The sequence below is a fragment of the Tamandua tetradactyla genome, chromosome 13 (assembly GCF_023851605.1).
Source record: "Tamandua tetradactyla isolate mTamTet1 chromosome 13, mTamTet1.pri, whole genome shotgun sequence".
Lineage (NCBI taxonomy): Eukaryota > Metazoa > Chordata > Mammalia > Pilosa > Myrmecophagidae > Tamandua > Tamandua tetradactyla.
Genome location: NC_135339.1, coordinates 21,350,627 through 21,375,412, shown reverse-complemented (window position 1 = coordinate 21,375,412; position 24,786 = coordinate 21,350,627). Strand labels below are relative to the sequence as shown.

The following is a 24,786-nucleotide window of genomic DNA, read 5'->3' as shown; positions in this document are numbered from 1 at the left end:
CGTGCCGAACTTCCGCCTCATCCCCGTCCGCGCGGTCCTCGTCGCGTCGTCTTCGCTGTTCCCCGCCCCCTCGACTTTAGGGCTGCCCTCATCGCTGCCTGACCCGAAGTCCAGCAGCTTCTGCCTTCCCGGCTCCCGCCAATGGACAGAGACAGCCCAACCTGAGTCTTCGATTGTCCTCGGTCCATATGGCTGCTCCGGAGCAAGTTGGAGAGGGTGGCGGACGGAGCTGCAGGGATAGGCGCGGCGGGCGAGCCGCGGGGAGCGGCGGGGTCCTGACGAGGGAAGGACGGGGTTACGGCGGGCGGAACGGTGTCTCCTTCACTTCGCCCTCCAGCTGCGGCAGCTGCAGCGGTATCTTGAAGCAGCTTAGCGGCTTCAGCTACGAGCGGATCTGCTGCGGCGACCCCGGTCAGGAGTCAACCAGGTATCGCCGTGCCCGCCTCAGACCGACCCGGGGGGCCTAGGCCGAGACGACTAAGCGGGAGGCCCGAGTCAGACTCGGGGTCGGCCCTGACTCCCTAAGATGGCCGCGCTGCCCCGCGGCCCCTAGCCCATCTCTGTCTGAGACCCGATTCTGGCCCCTTCACCTGCCTCCGACCTTCGTTGACCGCACTTCTTGTCCCTCCTGCAGATCACCCCTTCCCTTGGCCTCGTTATGGCGACCTACGGGCAGAGCTGCGTGAGGCGTGAGTAGAGCAATGATCTCTGCGGAATGGGGCGGAGGGTCCGGGGAGTTAGAGCCTGCCGACCATAAAACTGCAACTTCTTTCCCCACATCTTTCCAAAAACTCGGAAACTCGTTCCCTTCCGGTAGCCGCTCTACCATGTGCCCACCCGGGCTCTGCGGAGGAGGGATCGGACTGCTGGATTCTCGGGTGGAGAGACTGGGCCCGGAGAGTTGGTCTCTGGCCACACTCACTTTCAGTTATTGGACGTGCCTTTGACGAACAAAAAAGCAAAAAGTTACCAATTGTTGGATTCTCCCTTTGAGAGATTGGATCAGTCACTTTTTAGAGGAAGTAGTACTCTCCCTTGTGCGAGCGCAAGGTCAATGTGCTTCTGAGGGCGTGGACATGCTTTGTTGAATGAATGAGCTGGTGTAAGGAGCTCAGATTGTCCATAAACCTCGCTGCAGTGGCCCAGGACTTGATTGTCATATTAGTATGTTAAAAATGCCATTTTATATTTAGTTCCTGTAGACGCGTAAAACATAGATAGCTGTACTTTGTCTAAGTTCCAATATTTAAGTTCCCAGTGCATTAAGTTCTCTTTCCTACTCAGAACGTTTGTTTTGATCTCAGGATGCTGAGATATGTATCAGGGGAGGGAGTCTAGCCTTAGGTTTTGATTTTATCTCATTTGGTAAAATCAGCCCATTCAGTGATTTTTATTAGATTCTTAGCTGTGCTTGATTCCAGTCTGGTCCAAAGAAGTGAGGCTATAAGTTCTGTGTAAATTTCGGAATAGAAAATGTGTTAGTCGATTTTGGAAGGAAGTTAGCAAATTTGTATAGTCTTTTTGATGTGGTTATCCATTGTAGAAATAGGCTTTTTTGGTGATACCTGTTTGAGGGATAACTGGAGTAAAGGTTTATTGTAGCTCATAGTGCATCAGAATCACAATTCAAATGAGCAGGGACATTAACAGTGGAATGTTTTCTTCCCACCAGCGATGTGTATTCCTCCATCATATGCTGACCTTGGCAAAGCTGCCAGAGATATTTTCAACAAAGGATTTGGTAAGTTTGCTCCCCCCCCCCCCCCCCCCCGTTTTTGATAAAAAGTGAAAGTGTATGTTTGGGTACTTAATCTCAATCTTCTTCAAATTATAAATATTTTGTTGCATTAATTCTTTCAGACACGTTTTAGGTAACAATTTACATACCCCTTTACCCCAATTCCCCGCAATATTTTCAAACTACTTGAAGGATTTTAACCTTTAAGAAAAAACAGCTTGTACTTTTGGTTCCTTCAGTTGTAGACACTTCAGCCTTGTTTGACTAGTTATAATGTATTATTGTTTTGCTTTTATGGTGGTGATCAAACGATATGGTTTTTTCAAGTGAATTTGGATTTTTCTTGACTATTTTTTTTCACCTCTTCAGATTACAATTAGAGATAGCTCTTTAGATAAACAGTTTGAAAGCTTTTTTTTTTTTCAGCATGGAGGTGTTCTGTCCTTTACAAGTTCAGTTTATGTAGAACTAATTTTCATTTAAATATTGTATCAACATGCATTTTTTTTCCTCTGGATATGTGGAATCTTTTTTTTTTTTTTCAACATATAGACACCTATTGGCTTGCATCTCAATCTTATCTTTTGCTCTCTACTTGTTGAAGGTTTTGGCCTGGTGAAACTGGATGTGAAAACAAAGTCATGCAGTGGCGTGGTGAGTGTTAGCTATCCGATAAGTTCTGATGAGCCTTTGTCTACTTTTTCAACCCATAAATAGTCATTGCTGAAAGGTGTTTATGTATGTTATCTTTTTTTTTTGCATGGGCAGGCACTGGGAATCGAACTGGGGTCTCCGGCATGGCAGGCGAGAACTCTGCCTGCTAAGCCACCGTGGCCCACCCTATGTATATGTTATCTTGACGAAGAGACAGAAGTAGGCAGTTTTATCTCAAGAGGGCTGTATGTAGCCTGATTTATTTTGGCTTTGGCAATGATTTCTGATATTCATGTTGTTTTTTAGCCAGACTGTTTATTTTGTATGCAAAACTCAGGAAGGACACCGGTGATGGGACTCTTTGTTTAGTCAGTAAGATTGCAAATTTGAAGGCAGGAAACCTATATGCTTTCTGTAATCCTTTTTCTCAATGCCTGTCAGAAATATGGCCATGAAAATGTTTAGTAACTTCTTATTAATTTGAGGGTCCTGATCGTTTATATAATGGCCATATTTTAGTAGCCCTGCATGGAGAAGATTTCCATGTGTTTTTTGTGAGACTCGTGAGTCCTGAATGCAATGTTTTAAGAGAGGTTAATGTTTTGATATTTGGGTGTTTTGAGCCTTCCCTAACTTCTACAAAGAGGATGAAGTAAAATTTCATTTTGTTTTAATTTTTTCTTACTCTAAAAATTTTTTTGAGATTGTTTTGGGCGTGGATGGTATATTGAATATTACTGGTTACTTCTACAAATTTTTGCTGCTGTTAACACCTTTAGTGTATGTAACCGGTATTTACTAAATTAGTCATGTTGTAGTTTCATAATGCCTAGACTTGTTGGGTTTCTGGGTTTTTTTAATTGGTCACAGTTATCATTTGGTTTCTTTGTTCTGAAAGGAAGCCTGGGTATTCAGTTGTGTTTGGGTTACTTAATTGCTCAAGATAACAGGCTACAGAGTGCTAATTTGGTGTTTGTTTTTTTTTGTTCTCCCTTTTAACCTATTGAGGCCCCTTATAAACATTTGCTATGTATTTGTTGAAATACAAAAGTCATTCTAAAATAAGACTCAATTCTTGTGCTTTAAAAAGCTTACTAGTTGGAAAGACAAACCTTAACTAGGAAACAGTCAGAAGTATATCAAGTATTAGTGATTTGATAAAGCAAAATCTTTGTTGGAAAGGAAAGACTTAATGTAGGCAAGGATAGTTAGGGAACATTTTGTGAAGTAGATTTAAGATCATGAATGAGCTGAATTAGATATTAGTATGCTTTTGTTTCATTTAATTTATATAATTCAATAAGTATGGTGCTAATCCTGCCTGGCAACAAATAATGCCTACCTCTATTCTTTCATGGGAACTGCAGAGATGTCAAGGCCACCCCAGAATGTACTTAGGATGCTAAATTGTCTGGTGGTGGAGTAGACGGTGTCATTTGGTCCAATTCTGGTCCCACGGGGTGATCTTTGTTTTGTGACTTGAGGATTCCTTGGCATGTATATAGGCTGGTTCTTGATCTATGCGCTGATAGATGGCAGTGGGTGGGGTCCCAAGAGTTATTAGTTACTGCCACTCAGACATATTCCCCATTCAATGTATCTGCTAGAGGAACATGCTCCATAAATACTGTTTTAATAGTATTTTCCTTTTGTGTAGAACACATCAGAATGTGCAAGGCACATTCACAGTGTTAATCTAATTTAATCCTCTGGAGGTAGGCTTTGTTATTATAATTGAAGAAACTGAGACCTGGAAAAATTCTCTTTCTTAGTATTATTCATTTAGTAAATGACAAAGCAGGAACTGTAGGCCAGGACTCCTAATTTTTTATCCAGTGTTCTTTCCTAACCAACCCAGTGCTTTTTTTATATGGGTATTTAGTGCAAGCTTTGACTTGAAATTCCAGTTAATAAAAGCCTATAATTTCAGTAGAGTGTATGTAAGACTTTGGGTATAGGGTTTTAGTTCTGTTTAACTGCAGAGCAATAGTTCTACAAATGCTCTGTTTTCTAATTGAAGGATAATTGATTGGCCTTTTCCCATATCAGTAGTTTTTGATGTTTCCTCACTCTGCAGGTGTCATACATTCTGGTCGAAGAGCTCTTTTGTACTTATTTCAGATCAGCCATCTTCTTTAGATTTGGCTTTCTGGTGGCTGGAGCATAGCCACCCTTAGTAGACAAATTGTCAATCAGAACTGTCCTTTGGGAGGCATTTTAATATTTTACCTTGGAAGATTTCAGTTGTTTATCTGTTACACTAAACTGTAAGATCATTAGATTTTTGGATTATCTGTAGCAAACTTTAAATTTTACATATAGCCTCCCCCACATTATCCCTTTTCAACTGGTGTGCAATTAGAGATTAACAAGTCGTTTATATTTGTATAAACAGAAGATTATGTAATGTACTTAAATTGATCCTTGTATTAGATTCTTCTTCTAGTGATCTGTTACATATAATGTAGTTTTATATTATGCACGATATAAACCAACTGCAGAGTAAATCTCTTATATAAACCCCTACCCTTGCCTTTTTGCCTTTTCTTTTTGAGAATGTGAAAGCCAATTGGAAAGGCATGAAATCTAGTGAAGACTCTTAATCTTAGGAAAATCGGATATTGGTATTACCAAAGGATTAAAAAAAAATTCTTTAGTTTGTGGCATGGATTGCTACTGTCTGCTTTCTCTAAGAATTTTCAGGAAGTGAGTCATAATAAATAGTTTATCTGTTATATGCTATAATTTTTTTAATGATGGGACCTGCAGTTACTCATTCTGACCTATTGTTTAATATCAGGTAGATTGGATGCTGTGCCAAAACATTCGTTCTTTTTCCCCTGTTGACTTTTTTTATTTTTTTATGTTTTACATGGGCAGGCACCTGGAATTCTGCCTGCTGAGCCACTGTGGCCTGCAGTCCCCACTAACTTTTGAATCCTAAATGAAATTGCCTTAACAGAAGTTTCATTTTAAGGAAGTAGGAGTTGATACTGTTAGGCATTAAAGAAGATGTATAGTCTTTCATTTGAAGTTAGCTACAAGTTAACTTGTGATTGCTTGGAAATGTCAGCTGTTAGTAGGTGACAGTCAGTTACTTGAAGGCTAATTTGGTTACTCATTTGTATATGCTCAAGAGTTGTACACTGTATAGCGTAGAAGTATTCAGGAAGCTAAACAGGAAAGGGGATTAGTGAAAATTAATAAATGTTTCAGTGATATTTTTGTTTTAAGTTAGGCAGTGGATCTTTCTAGGTTTAGGAGAAAGTTCATGAAGTTATTTATTGTCTTATTAGGAATTCTCAACATCTGGTTCATCTAACACAGACACTGGTAAAGTTACTGGGACCTTGGAGACCAAATACAAATGGTGTGAGTATGGTCTCACTTTCACAGAAAAATGGAACACTGATAACACTCTGGGAACAGAAATTGCAATTGAAGACCAGGTAATACTTTGAAAATGTGCTTTAGTGTTTAAGTTATTTTTGTATTTCATAAAGCAAATAACTCTGAAAAGAACATCTTTTTCTTTGAAAATAGATATGTCAAGGTTTGAAACTGACATTTGATACCACCTTCTCACCAAACACAGGGTAAGCATGTGCATTTTTATCTGTTTTAAATTTAAAAGCATTCTTCTAATGTAAATTTAGGAAAGATGCACACTTACTATTTGTTAGTTTACTCAGCAGCCTTGTGATGGTAAATCTCTTTCTGTTTTTGGAGCACTGTGGTTGCTAAAGACTACTTTAAAATTTAATTGGCATCTTTTCATTGTGGTGCTGAGTTGGGAAATTAACGTGTTTGAAAGGGGTTTTTGCGATTTATTGCGCATAAAGCAGTCTTTCTGTGCTGGTGACAGTTCAGCTACCCCTATACCCTTGTCCTCAGTTCATTTAACTGGTTATCCCCTTGTGATTGTACTACTGCTTCTTTTATTCTCCAGTCACACGCAGTTCATTTAAATCTGTTTTTTGCCTTCTATGTAGGAATTATTTATGTGAATCTTTCCTACTGGTGTCAGTTTTAAGTCAGTTTGTTCTTTTTCCAGAAAGAAAAGTGGTAAAATCAAGTCTTCTTACAAGAGGGAGTGCATAAACCTTGGTTGCGATGTTGATTTTGATTTTGCTGGACCTGCAATTCATGGTTCAGCCGTCTTTGGCTATGAGGGCTGGCTTGCTGGTTACCAGATGACCTTTGACAGTGCCAAATCAAAGCTGACAAGGAATAACTTTGCAGTGGGCTACAGGACTGGAGACTTCCAGCTACACACTAATGTGTAAGTATTTCTTTTTAGGATATTATGATACAGGGCCTCAGAGGATGGTATTTGATGTCTCCTGTCATTTTAATAATGTAGGATATAACCTATTGGATTAACATAAAAACATCATTTTTGGGTTTTTCTGTGGTATCCCTCAAATACATAGTGGAAAATGCTAGTCTGACATTTGATGCAGAGAGCAAATGTTCATTTCATGAGGCTTTCTTTACCTTTTAGAAGAGGCTGAGGTGTTGTCAAATATATGCTGGAAAGACTGTTTTGTAACATTTCCCCCCTACTTTAATGTATTTTGACCAGCTTTCTATATTGTTATGTATTCTACAACATGATTTTTAGTGGCTGCATGGTAATTCCACTGGATGGATGTGGTTGCATGATTTACCGGTCCCTATAATTGAACATGGGTTAGGAGAAAAACTTGTTAAAACTTTTTTTGAAGGTTTTTCTGTGAAACACTAAAAACACATGTGAGCAATGGCTTTTATTTAAGTGTAAATGCTACCATGACAGTTAATGCCTTAGAAATTTTTACATTGTCTATCCTAGATATACTAATTTAAAGTATCTTACAGCAATGATGGGACAGAATTTGGAGGATCAATTTATCAGAAAGTATGTGAAGATCTTGATACTTCAGTAAACCTTGCCTGGACATCGGGTACCAACTGCACTCGTTTTGGCATTGCAGCTAAGTATCAGTTGGATCCCACTGCTTCTATTTCTGTGAGTACTGCTTTGGGTTTAGAATGTTTTGTTTGTTTAGTTAATCTTTGGGTATTTTGAATTGTATTGAAAATTTGAACTGTAATTCACACAATTCTGTTTATAGACAGATTGGGATTGGTATTTGAAATGCTTCTCTTTTTAATGGAGAATAGTGTTACCTCTAACATTCCCATGTCAGGCCACATGAGCTTGTTTAACCTCAAGAGGTGCTGAATAATCCTTGGCCCCAAGCCTGTGTAAGCCTCAGAGGCAGTTCTTTTCTCTGTTGGGAAATAATAGTATTTTGTTACATGACTTTGTCTCTTTTTAATTTATACCATATCTTCAGATTTAATCTGAGAAGTCAAAGGTACACATGTCATTTTGCAGGTGAAAAAACTGAAGCTTAGAGAGGAAAAGAACTTGCACCACTGCCAGGGAAGGGAGGGCTGGAGCCAGGACTGGACTGCATGTGTTTTGATTTCCGTCCTGCCTTGGGTGATTATCCCACTCTGCCCAGGACTGTCCACATTTTAGCACTGAAAGTTCTGTGTCCCAGGAATGCCTCCAATCTTGGCAAACCAGAATGGTTGGCCATCTTAGGCCTGATCTTATGCTTGTTTTATTATTTCTTTCTCCAGTCATATTGGGTTGGAGTAGGAGGAGGTCCAGTGTATGGGGGTATAGAGGAAGGGCTGGCTCCAATTTCAGGCAGATTAGCAGCAGGTCCCGTGTGTCATTGCTTTACAGATGAGGTGCTACCTGTACTGTATGTACTAGGAATGTAAGCAAGTTAAACCCTCCATGGAGTTAATTATGTTATAAAGTGATCTGCATTCTTAGGAATGAAGGACGATATGTTTTGATAATTCAGGTAATTAAGTTTTAGTCACATTTGTGTTTCATCTCAGTAAGTTGTAATCAGAGAACAAGAAGCACTCAGAATGCTTTTCTGATTGGCATGGCAGTGATTCATGTATTTTTCCCTTCTGTCTCTAACTGTACTATAGCAAAAAAGACTTCGGATTCACCCAGCATACTAATATCTGATAGCTGAACTGGTTTCAGAAGTATGTCTGTGGCACCATCATAGATTTAATGCCAGCAGAAGATGTGGTTCTCTGCTACTGGTAATTCATCGTCTAAATTGGGGAGGCAGCTTGAGACCTCTGTCATTGAGTGACTCATGGGGCTTGGAAATGTATCTGGCACTTCCCACCTAATTAGTGCTGCTGTGGCTCCAATTGCTTCATTTCCCTAAAAGCTCACAATTTCATGATTTACTCCTACTCTAACATAATGGGAATTTGTATCCAAATGTCTGAGGCTCTTAATTTCTTGGGCACAAGAATGGGGTATTAATACACTAATGGGGTATTTTTTCCTTTGACAAAAAATTTCACACGGTCATTGGTGGCTCATGAAGACTTGGCTTTAGTGCCAAGTGAAAACAGTGCTGTTTGTGTGGTTTTTATCTGTACAGTTATATCATTTCTCTGGATTGGGTTCTTTTTTTTTTTTTTTTAACTTTTTTATTGTATAGTATAACATATATACAAAGCAAAGAAATAAAGCAATAGTTTCCAAAACACTCTTCAACAAGTAGTTACAGGACAGATCCCAGAGTTTGTTATGGACTACCATATGGTCCTCTCAGATTTTTCCTCCTAGTTGCTCCAGAATATAGGAGGCTAGAAGGCTTAAATATTTTTTTATCGTCACAAGACTTTTTCCCTTCTTTTTTTTGTGGAAAATAAAAAGATATATACAAAAAAGCTGGTTTGGGTTCTTTTGATGTTATACATTATGAAGGAGTATAGAAATCAAATAATTTCTAAATCTGTTTTGGTTCCAAGAGGCTGGCTTTTACTTTTTAATGTCACACTCAAAATGCCAGGAGCAGCAGCTTTTAGGATGATCAGTGAAAGCTGCTTGAATAGGTGACCTCGGCCTCTCTGTAGAGGGAGAACAGGAAGAGGTGCCCCTATTTAAAGCCATCAGCCTCTGGTGTAGGTTAATGATGGTGAGTGGTTGTAGTGAATGGTGCTTCTCCTTATCATGTCTTGCTCTCCAGCATTCCTTCTAGCCCCTGAAGTCTGTGGCCAAGTCCCAAAATATTAGGATTATAAGGACGAGGAGGGCAGGGGCCTCATTTGGTAAATAATGCCCCATTGGAAGCCCTTCTCAGGGGCAGTCTGTTTACATATAACCAATACCCAGCCACATTACTCAGAGGTGTGAGAATGTGAGGTAAAGGATTCTTGGTTGATAGATTCTTCAGAGGAAGTCCTTAAAGCATTTGGATATTTTCTAAATTCAAGGCTTTGATTCTTTAGGAAGAACCCTGAAAGTTATAATGTATATTATATAAATCATAGATTTCAACTTCATAGCTCACACTTTGAAGCTAGTATGTACCAGTCAGATAGCACGTGGGCCAGGTGAACTTCCCCACTGACCACATTTCAACGTGGTTTTGTTGTATAAGAATAGATTTATAAGAGTGCTTACGCTCTTGTACATGGATAATTTAGGATCATGGACAAACAGTGTATAACAGTGGATATCAAGAAAAGAGTATTAATGTGTCCTGTGGACCACTTGATTTTGAGTTGACTGAATATGAATTAAAGTCTCACTTCATTTTTGTTTGACTTAGTATATACAGTATTAAATTTTATTATCGCATGTGAATAAATATAATTGCATTATAGGGGAGTGGGTTTGTCTCTTCATTCAGAAATTTTTCTTAAAGCTGTTTTTGTGTTTCATTTTAGGCAAAAGTCAACAACTCTAGTTTAATTGGAGTGGGCTACACCCAGACTCTGAGGCCTGGTGAGTATTGTTTACTAAGCAGGAACTGTTTGAGCAATATTTTTCAAATTATTTTTTCTATAAACTTCACAAGCATACAGAAGAGTTTGAAGAGTACAATGAAAATCCACTTAATTTTTGCCACCTTTTTCCCTGTTTTTTTTTAAACTTTTTTTTTTCTCTTTCCTTCCCCCTTCTTTTCCCCATCCCTTCCCATCCTGCTTTGTTTAGTAGTTGGCAGCTGTCATAACACTTCCCCCCTAAGTGCTTCAATGTGCGTCTCAGAATAAGAATGTTCTCCTCTTCTCCTTACTCATTGCTTTTGGTTGTTTTGTCTCTGTAGTGTCATTTACTCCATATAGTATTTTGAACATTTCTGTATTTTCTATAGCATTACTTCTTTTTTCAATTTTTTAAAATTGTGAAACATAACATATCTACAAAAGAAAGAAAGAAAGAGCAACAATTTTCAGAGTAACTTCAACAACTAGTTACAGAACAGATTTTAGAGTTTGTTATGGGTTACCATTCCACAGTTTCATGTTTTTCCTTCTAGCTCCTCCATAACACTGGAGGTTAGAAGAAATACCAATATTCAGCAGTCATACACATTTGTTAAATCCCATTTTCTCTGTTATAACTCCTCCTTTGATCCTACTCCCAATCTATAAGGATGTTTAGGTAATGCCCATTCTGACTTTTTCATGTTGAGAAGGGTGTTGACACTAAAGGATAGGGGGACGTAATTAGTTGATAATCTTAGAGAGGCTGATTCCTCTGGGTTTCAGGATTTATCTGGTCTAGGTACCCTCTGGAAATTATAGGTTCCAGGAAAACAAACTTAGTGCATGAAACTTTTATAGAGTCTCAGTTTAAACCCTAGGTGTTCTTAAGAGTTAACAGGAGTGATATTGGTTGAGGTTTAGCAAGCCATGGCAATTATTAGCGCTATCTAACTGAAGCTTGCATAAGATTAGCCTTTAGAATAGCCTCTTGACTGTATTTGATCTCTTAGCCACTGATTCCTCATTCTGTTATACTTCTTTTCTCCCCTTCGTTCATGAAGGTGTTGACGATCCTACGGTGTCAGGGCCAGACTCATCTCGGGGACTCAGGCCCCAAATTGTCGGGGAGACTTTCACTCCTGAAAGTCTTGTCCCACATACCGGGGAGGGTAATAGAGCATTACTTAAACATCTGTGTGCGCATGAATCACCTGGGAAATCTTGTTAAAAGCAGATTCTGTTCCAGTAGGTCTGGGATGGGGGTTTCTATATTTCTAACACGCTCCTAACTGGTGCCAGTGTTCTTGAACCATTTGAACATCAAGGTTGGAAAGCACTTAGAAACTTTTACCTTTCTAAATAGGGATTTTTCCTCTGATTTTTTATTTTGACTATCTTGAAATCTGAAGAAAAGTTGAGAGAATAGTACAATACACACTGCACACCCGTCACGTACATTCACCAATTATTATTTAACCACATTTTACTTCTGTATCTAGTTACATAACTTTTTTCTTTTTCTATCTACCCTTTTATCAGTTACTTAAATGTATATTTTGCTGACTTGTCAACACATCAGCCCTAGCATGTGTTTCCTAAGGCACTTTTATATATAACCACATTATCACATCTAAGAAACTTAATGTTAATTTAATGCCTATTATATAGTCTGTATTCACATTTCCTCAGTTGTCCCCAAAATGTCTGTTTATGTTGTTTTCCCTGTCCAGAAACCAGTCAGGATTCATACATAGCATTTGATCATGGCTCTTTAATCTCTTTTAGCCTACATAATACATTGAACGTGACTGCATTTTCAGCTTATTTATTATTAACCTGTCTGTGTTCTGGTACTTGGTACTTGGTAATTTAGGATATTGCCCACATCCCAGGACATTTGGAGTTCTATGTCAAATGCTTCCAAGCGCCCTCTGGTGGCTGCACTAATATGTCAGTTGGTAGGCTGAGGAGAAGTGATAGGAAGGTTCTAGGGTGATTATTAGAGAAGACAGCAGACTCTCCTGAGGCGTTTTGGATGCATCATGGTTGTCTGTTTTTGCTTACAGGTGTGAAGCTTACACTGTCTGCTCTGGTAGACGGGAAGAGCATTAATGCTGGAGGCCACAAACTTGGGCTTGCCCTGGAGTTGGAGGCTTAATCCAGCTGAAGAATCCTCTGGGCATGGATATTGGGAAGATTTGGCCTTAATATATTTCCATTATGACCAGCAGGCTTTCTTTTTTTTCCCCCAAGAAGGTGAACAAAGGATGATCTAAACAAGAGCTGTATTTTAAATATTTAGACAGTTACTTGTTAGCTGGTTTCTAGTTGAATTGGTTATCTAGTTACCAATGCTGCAGTCATGCAGTCACCTATACATTATTTAAATGTATTTAACTGTTAAATGTGCTACCCACCAATAATGAAATAGACCTTTATGAAAACTGTGCAGTTGTGTGCATGTTTGTTTTTATGTTCCTTTAACATTTGATATGATATTGCCATTGAATGAGATGGATCAGTGGATGTTTTAAGATGAGGTTTAAAAACTTTTGTTAAATTCAACCATCATTAGAAATACTTTGGTATCTCATTACATTACAAATTATGAATAAAACAAGTATACGTAATTATGACTCCAAGTATTTGCAGAGTTAAAAACTTTTCAGCTAGGATCAAAGCTCCCTAGTATTAGCTAATACTTAATTTTTTTGGTGAGCATTTTGCTCTTTACCTCCATGCCATAAAGACCTCTGTGTCCCTAGAGTAATTCCATAAACTTTTTTAGATTACAATAAAATAAGAGGATATATGCCTGTACACTTCTAACTTTGTAAGTTTGTGCAAAGTTATATCAGCATTAACCCCAGAAAGGTTTGGAGAATAAATCATAAAGGAAAATGAAGGGACAATGCTGAAGGATTGTGTGTGTGTGTGTATACCTCTGTGAACTTGCTACTGGTAAGTGGGAAAATGTGCTGGGCCCTAGTTTGGTAGGATGGGACTAGATGTGGGGAAATAGGGTCTAGACAGAATCAGCAACTAGAGGAACAAAGGGCAGTGTGTGGGCCTCGGGGTCATTACTTCCTTCCAGGGCTGAAGTTCACCTGGTCCAAGACTCTGGGATGGGGTGTGACAATTCGTTGTAAGGGATGGCACAAGTTACTGGTTTCTTAAGAATTTGCTTACAGGAAATTAGACCCTGTTTACCCGTGTGCATCCTAACATAATTTCATGAGTGGGAGAGAAGGGTGGGTTTATAGCCAGGGCCCTGAGGGTTAACTCAGGGTGTATCCCAGGAACTGTGGGCTCCTCTGGCTTCCAGGAAGAACCAGGTGTACTTTCTTCCCCACTCAGGCCTGACCGTGACCGTGTGTGGTGGCAAAACCTTTTATTCTAGGCTTTCTGCCTTAGGCACTGTTAGCGGAAAGAACACAATATCTGAGCCTGGCCTCGAGCTGTGGTGTGATACAGGATCTGGCTGTGGGACTGTGGAGATTTTTTAAAAGAGAGGTAATGCACTGACTCTGAAGTACTCAGTAAAGTATGGTTCTTTCCATCTCCCCTCATGGGTGATGGTACTGGAAAGTCTGAAATTCTCAGGGTCCTCTGGGGTACTTGTTAAAAACACGGCCATCCCGATGGCTGCTACCTAAAGGCCTGTCTGCTTCACATACCTCCCTGGTCTGTGATCTTACCCAGTTCCTCTCCTTCCTCCAGGACTTCGGGTATAGGATGTATACTCCAGGCAGGATAAATACAAGCCAAAGTTGAAGTCCTCAGAGATCTGGTTCTCAGGTGAGCAGGCCTTTAAGGCAGAGGTGAATCTGAGGAACTGACAGTTCTGTAAAAACCTGGGCAAAAAGCCAGTAGAACTGGTTTATAGGTACAACCTATAAAAGTACCTGTTGATAAACCTGGTCTCCCAGAAGTCCTTTCCCTGTTGTCAGATCTGGTTTTTCCACCAGTCTCAGACCCGCTGAGCAGGAATCTCACATGTCCCTCCTGGGGAGAGTGGGGGAAGAGACACCAAAGGGATTTACTCTGAATGCAGCTCTCAGATCCCTTGGAGTGGCAGCAAACATGAGGAACTGGGCTCTGTCAGCATTAAATGTAGCCAGGTCCATAAAACTCCAGTCAGCTGAGGCTCCCCCGTGGGGAGCAGCCAGCGGCTCTAGGTAGTGCAGAGAAGGGGTGGGTGGGGGAAGATGACCATCTACCACCCCAAAGTCCCCTTTCGCTGAAGAAGCTGCCTGCACAGGTCCCCCACCTCCCTCTTCCACTTCACACCATATACAGAGGCTCAGATCTTATTTTCCAGGCCCCACTTTATTGTCAGGTTTAAAACTCAGTGTCCGTGGCTGACATCCACAGGTTCCTTTGCTGAAACCACTTGGGAGGAGCCAGCCCTAGATTTTGAAGGCCAAGGTGAGGCCGTCACCCAGGGGCAGGAGGCTGATGTGGACCCTGGCATCCCGCAGGATGCGCTCGTTCAGGTGTCGCACACACTGGGCAGCCACATCTCCCTGCTGAGGATGCAACACCTCTCCGTGCCACAGAACCTGTGGAGGGGCGTGGCATAGCGAGGGGCGGAGCCAGTAGGGCTATGCAAGGTGGGGCCTCGAGGGGAAGACTGGGCAGGGGGCGGGCAAGGGCTGGAGACTACTAGCCCCGGCACTGGAAAGCCCAGGCACCAGACCCAGGCTGCAGCACACCACGACCCCAGGAGTCTGCAACACTGTACCGGGTGGGTCCTTGGGGTCTGAGGGAGGGACATAGGGAGGAGCCAAGAGAAAAGATGGGTACCCACCACCCGCGAGAGTCTTCTTTTTCCCTTCCTCCCTTACACTGAGAATGGCGAGGACTCCTCCAGAGCGTAGCAGTTGCAAGCACCGCTCGTAGTAGGCGGCGCAGTTCTCCTTGTCCGCGTCCACCACGGCCATGTCGAAGGTGCCGGCCTCGCCCCCAGCCAGGAGTTCATCTTCCCGGGAAGCAAGGGACAGATGAGGCTGAGCCTTCAGGCGCCGGCGGCCGGATCGCACCGGCTGGACCAGCCACCTAAGGGGGTCTCCTGCCTCGGGTGCCGGCTCTGACACTTGGCCGCAGAAGTGAAGCAGAGCAGGGGGAGCTGTTACTGCCCCAAGCCCGCCCCGGCAGGCCTGGCCACTAGCTTGCACCTCAGTGTCCCATTTGGGAAATGGGTCCAAGGCCCTCCCCTCTCCGGCGCTCACCCAGGGTCTCCAAAGCCGGCTTCAACCGAAGGTCTATCTTATGTTCCTCCTCGGCCTGCGGAAGCAGGGGAGTCAGAGCCAGCACGTCCCCTTCCCCGGAGCTGACAGAGGCCTCAGGTGTGTGGGGTGCTCACCTGCCTCCACAGGGGCCGCCCCAGCTCCGGGGGCTCCGCGTCCACCTCGCAGGTCACCACGCGGCCGGACGGCGGCAGCGCCAGGGCCAGCGCCAGGGCCGAGTAGCCCGTGAAAGTGCCTGGGGACAGGGACACGGACAGTCTCAGCCCAGGGTGGGGGGCGGTCCGGTGACCTCAGCCCTCAGTGATCCCGGCCGCACGCCCCTACCCAGGTCCAACGCCTTCTTGGCCTTGATAAGCCGCGCCAGGTTGGCTAGAAGCTGGGCCTGCTCACAGGTCATCATGGAATCCCCCTGCGGCTGCTCCAGGGTCAGCTGTGGAGTCGGGGTGGGGTGGGGAGGGTTGCACCAACCTTGCCAGACACCCACCCACCCCCCCCCATTTTGCTCCCGCTCCAGGGGCGCCTCTGGGCATGGCCGGGAAGCCCAGACAGGTGCACCGTGCAGCCCCAGGGCAACAGCCACGTGGGGCCTGGGAGGCCCGCCGGGTTCCCGCCCAGCCCCGCCCCGCCCGGTCCCCGCTGACCTGCCGCAGGCTCCGCAGCGCCGGGTGCTCCCGCATGGAACGGCTCAGCAGGTACTGCCACAGCGGATCGTCCTCGGGGGGCAGCAGGCGCCTCTCTGGCCGGGACCGCCAGGAAGGGCTCCGTCTCCCTGTCAAGGGGAGGGAGGGCCGTGCTAGGTCAGGGCCTGGCGGATTTGCGGGCTCGGCTCCCTCCCTCCGCGCGCTTCCGTCACCCCAGCACCGGCTCCGCAGAGAGGGCGCCGCGGGCCGGTCCCTGCTCACCCAAGAAGAGGCCGGTGGCAAAGGCGGCGCCCAGCGCGGCCGAGCCCAGGGCCAGCGCGACAGGCATGGAGAGCCGGGACACCGGGTGGGTCATGGCGCCGACAGGAGACCGAGGCGGCGGCGGCCTAGTCACGTGGGCCGGGGCCAAGGGGATCGAACTCCGACCGGTGGGGCCCCGGGCTCCGCCCTGGCCGGGCACTGCTCGCGGAGCCACGGTCTCGGGTGCCATCTTGCGGCCACACCGCCTCTTTGCAGGCCGGGCCGGAGCGAGCCGGGCCCCATCTGGTGGCCGCGCGCATAACTGCGCCGAGGGCGGAGAGCAGGCCCTACCTCTGTGGGTCTGTGTTGCTGCGTCCGGGGCCTGAGGTCCAGGGACTTCGGTCGAAGAGGACCGATCTTTGCTTTTTCTTTGCCATCATTTCTGCGGAGGCTCCCTGGAGCATATGTGAACGTAGAGGGGTAGGGGGGTGCGTCAATGTAACAAGATAGTAGCCAGTATGAAGTGAAACAAATTAAAGGAACCCGTGAGAGGGACTGAGAATCAGGGGAGGTGTCCGGGAAAACGGGGTTGAAGGAGTGAGGGACCTGGCTTTAGGGAAGACACAGCGCAGAGGCGGGACCAGGAGCCCTGAGGCAGGGCGTTTTTGTGGGGCACAGAGACAAAGTCCTTAGCAGCTGGAATCCTGCCCATGGATAGGTGATCTTGGGTGGGTCATTCTCGTTGAGTTCTCAGTAAGGACCACAGTCCTTACTGTAAGTTGTCCCTGATCCCAGAGTCAGGCACCCAGTGCTCAATAAATGGCAGCTGCTGTTACCATCAGAGGGTGGAGAGCAAACACCTGGGGGAGGAAGGAGAGTGGGGTGTCAGGTGAGACCCCCTTGTGGGGGCTGTTCCGCCTGTGAGCATTGATTGAATCCTTGCCTTGTTCCAAACCTTGGGGGAGGCCCTGGAAGCCGTCCTGGTTTGTATCCTTAGTGAACCTTATGGCCGGCTTTGGGGCCAATAGGCCGCCCCGGATGGCTGGGCAACCCAAGGATCCCGAGTCCCTCTACTGTAAAATGGGTTAATAGTCCCGACCTCATCCATTCTGTGGGAATTCCATGAGAAAGGCCAGGTGAGGAACAGGCCTGGCACTTAGTGGGCTATAAATGTTACATTAAAAAGGAGTCAAAGTCCAAAGAGTTGAAGGTCACAGGGCTGCCGGCCTGCAGACATGCCGGGCAGCAGCGGCTGAAATGAGCGCATTTGGTAACCACGCTGGCCAGACAGAGCCCCGGGGTGCTCTCAGCTGAGGGAGACCCAGAGGCAGGCTTGTTGGGGGTCAGTGAGAGAGGAACTTGGCTGATGCTGAAGGCCAGAGTGGGCTGGAGAGAAACTTGGACATCAGGTGGATCTGAGCAACCAACATCCTGGGGCTTCCCAGAGAACATGGAGGAGGAGGCGGGGGTCTCGGGGGAGGCATCCCAGCAGAAGCAGACACTGGGACTGAACTTTGGACTAATCAGCCTGCTTCTCCCAGGCCCCAGGGCGAAGGAACTACTGCCTGGGAACAGGGCCTGGGTGCCTCCCACCTGACGTTCTCCCAACTCCTCCTAGGCCATGCGCCCCTGCTCTAAGGATTACCTTCTGCTTTACTTGTGGACCCACTATAGCTGCCCTAGCCCTTTAATAGTCTCTCTGACCCGTGAGCTCCATTCCCCAGGGTAAGGACTGAAGTTGCTGATCACTCCTCCCCCAGGGCTAAGCACACAGCTGGTGCTAAATAAATGGGTTTCTAATCCTGACCTGGTGGTGTCTGAGCTGCCAGCCTGAGACAGCAAAAATAGTAACAGCAGGGAGCCCTCATGAGCATAATCCATCCACTTTCTCTGTGTATTAATTTCTATTCCTAGAAGAAGAAACTGAAGCTCAGAGAGACTCACCGCCTCGCCAAGGTTACTCCCTCAGATTCTGCTCTTGGGCTAAGCCCAAGGGGGAAACATACATATGGGCTTCTTGGGTCCATGGTGACCCAGGCAGGAAGCAGACTGAAGAAGCCTGCTCTCTGGGTCCCTCTACTGGGGTGCCTCCACCAGGCAGATCCACCCTGTCTCCCCTCGGTGAGTTCTGGTTGCAGGGAGGCCCCCAGCTCACACCGAGCCTGGCTTCAGGCTGGAGCCAGTGGAGGTGGGGGGAGCAGACAGGGAGGGGAGGCATGTCACCATATATCCTCGTCAGATTAAAAAACTAATTTGAAAAGATTAATGTATTCCATTCTTGTTACGCTGGCTCTGATACCTCTGGGCCTGCGGCCGCTCTGCCTCCTGATTATTGAATTTTTATGGCCTGGTAATTAATTGCAGATTCCCTGTTTTGTTCTATTTCTTTTTCTCTGACATTTTAATTTCAACAAAAAGCAGTGGTCTCCATGCAGGTTCTCTCTGGAGATCCTAATGGTCTATAAAACAGAATGACTTATAGACGTGGCACCCACTTCAGTTGGCGAGCGATTGTTTGAAACCTTGCTGATTGCGCAAAATTTAATTTTTCCACCCCCTCCCCCTTTTGCTCCTCATTTCTTGTCTCTTGCCTTGCAGCACCAGCGTCTCAGCTCACAAATGAAGGGAGCCAAGCATCGCCTCTGAATCTGTTGCAGGGCCTTTTCTTGGAAGACCAGGGAGCTGAGGATGGAATGAGTTTTCTCATGTTCGCCTCAGCAGTGGGCCCTGATTGAGGGCCTGGGGGGGCTAAACTTCCCCAGAAGGCCACGTGGGTATACCCAGCAGCTGCTGCCAAGAAGGGAAGAGGCAAGATGGCAGAAAGTATCATTTCCATTTATCTCAGTTGCCCTTTTGGCCAAACAAAGCCATCCCCTTAGGCATCAAGGAACCTGCAGGCCTACAAGGGCAGAGAAAATGGATGCATGCCCTTGGCCTGCACGGGGGAGTGCAGAGCTTGGTCCTTGATGCGTACTGAGTCAAAATCGGGTCACTGGGAGGGGCGGTCCAGAAAAATGGATCTTGAAGAGGCCCTTGAATTTCTCTCCTAATGCCTTCAACTCCTGTTTCTCTCAACCCTGCTCACATGGGAGAAGGATAAGGCAGTGGGATCAAGTTGGGCTGTAGGGATTAGAATGCAAATGAGTTCAGGGGTCAGGCAGGTGAAGTAAGTGAGGGCAGGGCAATAGGGAGCAGTGGGGACTGTGGCCCTCTGGAGCTCATGCTCCATCAGAGGGGCCATGGCAGCCACTCCCCTTTAGCCCACAGGAAGAGGGGCCGGGTGTATTCAGAGCTGCTGAGTTTTCAAGAGAGGTTGGAAATCCTGCTTTTAAAGTAAAACCTCATAGTTTTAAACATTTCAGTTAAACTCTTTTTTAAACACTGTGGAAGCCACACTGAGTATGCCTTTGATCTTTGGGTCTGCTCTGACCCCTGGGGTCCACTGTGACTCTGAGCATCAGTTCGAGAACTCAGAACCCAGAGGAAGAGTTCCTCAGGCCAGAAGGACCTCATGGCCAGCTAACCACTCTACACCCTGCCCAAGAATCTTCTCCTTACCTTTGGGTCCTTCAAGGTTCCTTCCTGTATTGAGTGGGCTTTTTTTCCCTAGCAGCTGTAGGCTACCAGGGGTCCCTTTGAGCCTCTCTCGAGGGCTTACCTTCTTTGGGCCTCCTCTTTCCACAAAGAAATTTGCAGCCTGGACTCTGACCACCTCTGGGTCTGGTCTGTCAGGATGCTGGGGAGACCCACAGCCAGTGCTGACAATACCCCCAATCTCTGGTACCTCAGTTTCCTCAATCTGTAGTGTCATTGACAGCATGGGCTCCAATCAGATGGCCTTGGGTTTAAACATCAGTTCCCCCACAGTTTGTAGCTGCATGAGCGTGGCTTTTCTCAACCAGAGAATGGGGATGATACTTCTGCATTAGTTCCCTATTGCTGCATAACAAACCATACAACCTTAGTGGCTCAAAACAACACCCACTTGTCATCTCATACCTCTGTAGCCCAGAGGTCCACCACAGCATGTCTGGACTCCCTGCTCAGGGGCTCACCAGGCTCACATCCAGGATTTGGCCAGGGCTGCAGTTGTCTCCTGGGACTTGGGCTCCCCAGCCATGCTGTGCTGGTTTGAAAGGGCTTTGTACCCCAGAAAAGCCATGTCCTTTAATCCTGATTCAATATTGTAGGGTGGAAACCTTTAGTTAGATCATTTCCGTGGAGATTGACCCACTCAATTGTGGGTGTGACCTTTGATTAGATGGAGATATGACTCTGTCCATTCAAGGTGGGTCTTGATTAGTTTACTGGAATCCTTTCAAAGGGGAGACATTTTGGAGAAACCTCAGATGCAGACACTTGGAGAATGGTTGCTTCAGAGCCAACAGAGATGCAGACATCTGGAGATGCTTGGAGTGCTAAAAGAGAAAGTGAACGCCTAGAAAGGGACATTTGCTATGTGCCTTCCCATGAGATGCTGACCAATGAGAACCCAGAGTTGTGTCCTGGAGGAGCTAAGCAAAGGCCCACAGACACTTAGAAAGGAGACCACTGGCATCAAAAGTTGGAAGCCACAGAACCAGGAACAAGGATGAGCAGATGCCAGCCATGTGCCTTCCCATGTGGCAGACATCAGCCTTTCTTGAATCAAGGTATCTTTCCCTGGATTTTTGTGGCCTTAGAACTGTAAACTTGTAAACTTGATAAATTCCTTTTATAAAAGCCAGCCCATTTTTGGTATATTACATCTGGTAGCATTAGCATGCCAATGTACAAGCATTCTTGCGTTGGTTGTTGGCAGAATTCAGTTCCTTCTCCATCTGCAAGGCCAACAGTGGCACCTTGAATCTTCAGTTCTCTCTGTCTGTGAGAACTCATGTGATTACAATCAGCCCATTCAGATAATCCAGGAGAATCTTCCTATTTTAAAGTGCACTGATCAGTAATAGCTGCAGAGCCGGTCATGCCACGTAAGATCATATAGCCACGGGAGGAGTTATGCCATGGGGCAGTGGGTAGAGATCACAAGGGTCAAAGTCATGCCTGCTGCAGCCTGCCTCCTCTGCCTGGTCGTGGGGATCAAGGTGCCCTGCTCGGTTCCTACCTGCCATGGGTCTCTCCTTGAGACGCCCAGTGTTAGATAATTAAATGCACAGTTGTCCCCAGCTGCACTAGGGAATGAGGTGGTGGGACTGTTCTCACAGTCACATCTAAAGTCGATATGTCTCCATCTTCCAGATGCGCAGACTGAGGCCCCCCCAAGCCCCCCCAAAGACGTCAGTGGCAGAGCCAAGAAGCTGAACCCGCCTCTATCAGAGCTTCACATAAAAGCTCATTGTCTCATCAGTGGACCCAAATTTGGGGGTCCCTGTATCCTTCAGAAATTAATGTTGTGCTTTTGGGAGGAACCGAGCACACAGTAGCTACCTGTGCTCCAGTTTCTCTGACTCCACTCAGGACCTAACACTCAGGTGTTCCTGGGAGTCCCCTGGCATCTGCGTGTGCATTGTGGCATCACTTGTCCCTTTTATCCTTGATTGGGATTGGCCAGGGGGGGCCTCTGTGACAACCACTCCCGGTATCACTGCCTCTCCTGGACACCTCAGCAATCCTCAGGAGAATTCAGGTGGCCAGTACTTCATGGGGCTGTCTTGAGAATTGAAGAAAATCTCACTGCAGTTCTTATCTCTGCGTGTCAATACAATGGCCTCTATTGTGACTCTTCCTCTCCCAAAAAGTAGGCACACATGTTTCCCAGGCTCCCTTGCAGGCACATGGCCTGGCTTTCACCGATCGGAGGCACTGCACAAGACTTGAGTGCACAAGTGGGCATGTGAGTTAGCTGCTACATGGAGGGAGAGTGACCCACTGGTGAATAAGTAGGATGAAGGTGGAGGTGGCTCTTTCTCCTGGGGTGGTTGTGGTGGCGCCTCTACCATGAAGTGGGCTGTTTGGGCAGCTGTGTTAGCTGTTTTTTGTTTTTTGTCTTTTTTTTTAGATTAAAGTAGAGCATTTAATGACTACATTTTAAAGTATATGTGTGATCAAAGGGTAAGTTTACAAATTCATAACCATAGTTTTGCAACAATGAAAAGCTTAGTCTCAAATTTATCCAAGTTTTTTATTATTATTTTTGCATGGGCGGGCACTGGGATTCAAACCGGGGTCTCTAGCATGGCAGGAGAGAATTCTGCCACTGAGCCACTATCACACCGCCCCCAAGTTTACTTTTATTTACAATGATATCTGAATTAAAAGAACCATGTGAAATGTAAGAGATGTCAGGCATTAAGTATCTTTGGTATTAACTCTTTTATAATATTTCAAACACAGGGTAGCAAAATTTAAAACCAATAGCAGTAGAAAAAAATGATGTAAACCTTTTACTTATTTAAGATTGTGTTAAAAACAGTTGTTGGTTTTTGAAGTGTTCTTATCCTTAGACACTGTACTTTCCATTGAAGAGGTTACGCTGCAAGGGTTTGGCCACTTTCTTTGCCCACAAGCCTTTCCCACTCAAAAGTCTCCTTACTCTGTTAGCTGTGTTTTTTTTTTTTTTTTTTTTTTACATGGGCAGGCACTGGAAATCGAACCCGGGTCCTTGGGCATGGCAGGCAAACACTCTTACCTGCTGAGCCACCGTGGCCCACCCTGTTAGCTGTGTTTTAACTAGAACAGTCCCGTGGTGTGACCGGGGCTGGGGCATGGAGTGGCTCTTAGTGATGCTGTTTCTGGTTGTGTAGCATCCAAGCCTGGTTCTCTGGTCCTTCCGGACAGATGGTTTGTTTGCAGCTGAGTGGAATCTGCCTTGCAACAAAGTAGATTATTTTGTTTGCAATAAAGTAGAAGCTGCTATTTGCAACAGAGTGTCTTCTGTGGTTTGCAATTGAGAGCCCTGCCTGGCAACTCTCCTGGATGACCTCTGGTTGCGGGACTTCAGGCACACCCTGTGACTGCCTACCTCAGAGCCATTCCACCCTCTTCTGCCTTACCACCCGGAGCCGGATTTTGTTCCGACAGCATGCCCGACTATGGGGATGAACTGTGATCGGCTTCAGGCCTTCACAACCATCCCATCCCTTCTTTCCAGCTGTCCCCATTCTCAGCCTCCCCTGTCACTAGTGGAGCTGGGTAGTTCATTTGTGGCCAGGGATAAAGGGGGGCTTCTTGGGGGGATTTTCCCACCTGGTAATAAGAAAGCCCCTTTTTGTGCTTTGCCTCTTCTTGCCTTGAATGGGGTTGTGTAAAGATGAAATGCTTGGAACAATAACAGCCTTGAGATAACAAGTCTAAGGACAAAAAAAGAAAAAAATAAAGAAAACTGAGGATGGCAAGAGGAACGATGGAGTTTTGATCCTTGAAGTCATTGTTGAGCCTTTAAATCGGCACCAATAACTGAGAAAATGGGACCCTATGTGCTTAAACAACTGTTGTCTGTTTGTCTTCTTACTTGAAGCTCAAGGCATTCCTAATGGTACATACTCCAAATCAGTGTGCCCCAGAGTTTATCTTCTCGTTGGGCTGGAGTTGCAGACTCCACACTGAACTTAAAATCCTGCCCTCCAAACTCTCCCCCAAAGCCTTGTTTCCCTCAGGGGAGAATTTTCTCACTGAAGGTGCTCAGGGCCCTCTGCTCATGGCGGGTCCAGGCCCCTCTCCCTCCATCTGAGGAGCACCAGCACCGGGCACCCCACCCCTGTCCTGCTAAGACACAGCATTGCACCAAGCCTTCCCATTTTTCCCATGAGAAATGATCACCCACATTCTACAGGTGAGAGAACAGAGGCTCAGATAGGTGCAGGGACTCATCCGAGGTCTCACAGCCAGGATGTGGGGGTTAGCTCCAATTCTGCAGGGCCCTCAAGCCTGGGGGTCTTCTCATCCAAGGGGGGGGGGGGGGGTCTCTCTGTTTGCCTCAGGGCCAGGGGCAAAGAGGCTCCTGGGACAGAGGATGATGGTGGAAGCTTCTGTGTGGTGAGCTGGAGGCAGAATGGCAAAGCCGTGTCTTCCCAGGGGGTATTAGTTAGGTTTCTGCTGGAACAAGGCTGTGTTACAGCCTTGGATCTCAGTGGCTTCCAAAATACCACTTACTTTCCTTGCTCCTGGTTCGTGGGCCAGTTGGGGCAGTTGTGCTTCAGGCCGTGGGGTCAGATCATTCTGAGACCAGCAGCTACTGGGGCGTGTTCTTTCTCAGTGTGTCCTCTTGCACAGGTGCCAGAGGCCAAACCACACATGCACATTTAAAGCCTCTGCCTGCGCCAGATCTGCTTAGGTCCTACTGGCCAAAGCAAGTCACTTGGCAAGCCCAGAGTCCTGGGGTAGATGGTGTGGTAGTTAGATTCATTTGTCAACTTGGCCAGGTGAAGGCACCTACTTCTGTTGCTGTGGACGTGAGCCAATGGTACATGAATTTCATCTATTGCTCATTACATCTGCAGTCGGCTAAGAGGTA

The 24,786-nt window shown here is 45.8% G+C and overlaps 2 protein-coding genes and 1 long non-coding RNA gene across 6 annotated transcripts; 2 read left to right on the top strand and 1 right to left on the bottom strand.

The window, feature by feature from the left end:
• The first annotated feature begins 268 nt into the window (after window positions 1-268).
• VDAC2 (voltage dependent anion channel 2) lies at window positions 269-12,651 on the top strand. Its single transcript, XM_077124830.1, has 10 exons — window positions 269-427; window positions 635-689; window positions 1,673-1,741; window positions 2,343-2,392; window positions 5,689-5,841; window positions 5,936-5,988; window positions 6,447-6,674; window positions 7,253-7,403; window positions 10,163-10,220; window positions 12,271-12,651. The coding sequence occupies exons 2-10, from the start codon at window positions 659-661 to the stop codon at window positions 12,360-12,362; spliced, it is 885 nt and encodes a 294-aa protein (XP_076980945.1). The 5' UTR covers window positions 269-427; window positions 635-658; the 3' UTR covers window positions 12,363-12,651.
• On the bottom strand, window positions 8,970-16,508 carry COMTD1 (catechol-O-methyltransferase domain containing 1). 4 transcript variants are annotated; one of them, XR_013161472.1, is made up of 8 exons: window positions 16,356-16,508; window positions 16,095-16,222; window positions 15,778-15,883; window positions 15,570-15,688; window positions 15,436-15,490; window positions 15,052-15,185; window positions 13,903-14,058; window positions 8,970-10,636 (listed from the first exon to the last, which is right to left on the bottom strand). XR_013161472.1 is itself a non-coding variant. In XM_077124833.1 (8 exons), the coding sequence occupies exons 1-8, from the start codon at window positions 16,447-16,449 to the stop codon at window positions 10,605-10,607; spliced, it is 768 nt and encodes a 255-aa protein (XP_076980948.1). In that variant the 5' UTR covers window positions 16,450-16,508; the 3' UTR covers window positions 8,970-10,604. The 4 variants fall into 4 exon arrangements, 3 of the variants coding, with proteins under 3 accessions (XP_076980948.1, XP_076980947.1, XP_076980946.1); XM_077124833.1 differs by lacking the exon at window positions 13,903-14,058 and adding an exon at window positions 14,110-14,209; XM_077124832.1 differs by lacking the exons at window positions 8,970-10,636; window positions 13,903-14,058 and adding an exon at window positions 14,515-14,766 and having other exon boundaries at window positions 16,356-16,507.
• Window positions 16,088-23,726, top strand: LOC143653675 (uncharacterized). The gene is made up of 4 exons (XR_013161473.1): window positions 16,088-16,145; window positions 18,933-22,167; window positions 22,333-22,385; window positions 23,584-23,726. It is a non-coding gene; the product is annotated as an uncharacterized LOC143653675 (long non-coding RNA).
• The last annotated feature ends 1,060 nt before the right edge of the window (window positions 23,727-24,786 follow it).

Bases quoted from the DNA above. Each gene is read 5' to 3' on its own strand.
- COMTD1 (XM_077124831.1), bottom strand. From the start codon at position 16,449: ATGACCCACCCGGTGTCCCGGCTCTCCATGCCTGTCGCGCTGGCCCTG. The intron at 15,491-15,569 runs GTGAGCACCCCA...CTGCTTCCGCAG, and splicing joins GGCGGCCCCTGTGGAGGCAG to GCCGAGGAGGAACATAAGAT. The intron at 15,186-15,435 runs GTGAGCGCCGGA...CTTCCCGGGAAG, and splicing joins GCCGGCTTTGGAGACCCTGG to ATGAACTCCTGGCTGGGGGC.
- VDAC2 (XM_077124830.1), top strand. From the start codon at position 659: ATGGCGACCTACGGGCAGAGCTGCGTGAGGC. The intron at 1,742-2,342 runs GTAAGTTTGCTC...TACTTGTTGAAG, and splicing joins TATTTTCAACAAAGGATTTG to GTTTTGGCCTGGTGAAACTG. The intron at 5,989-6,446 runs GTAAGCATGTGC...TTCTTTTTCCAG, and splicing joins ACCTTCTCACCAAACACAGG to AAAGAAAAGTGGTAAAATCA.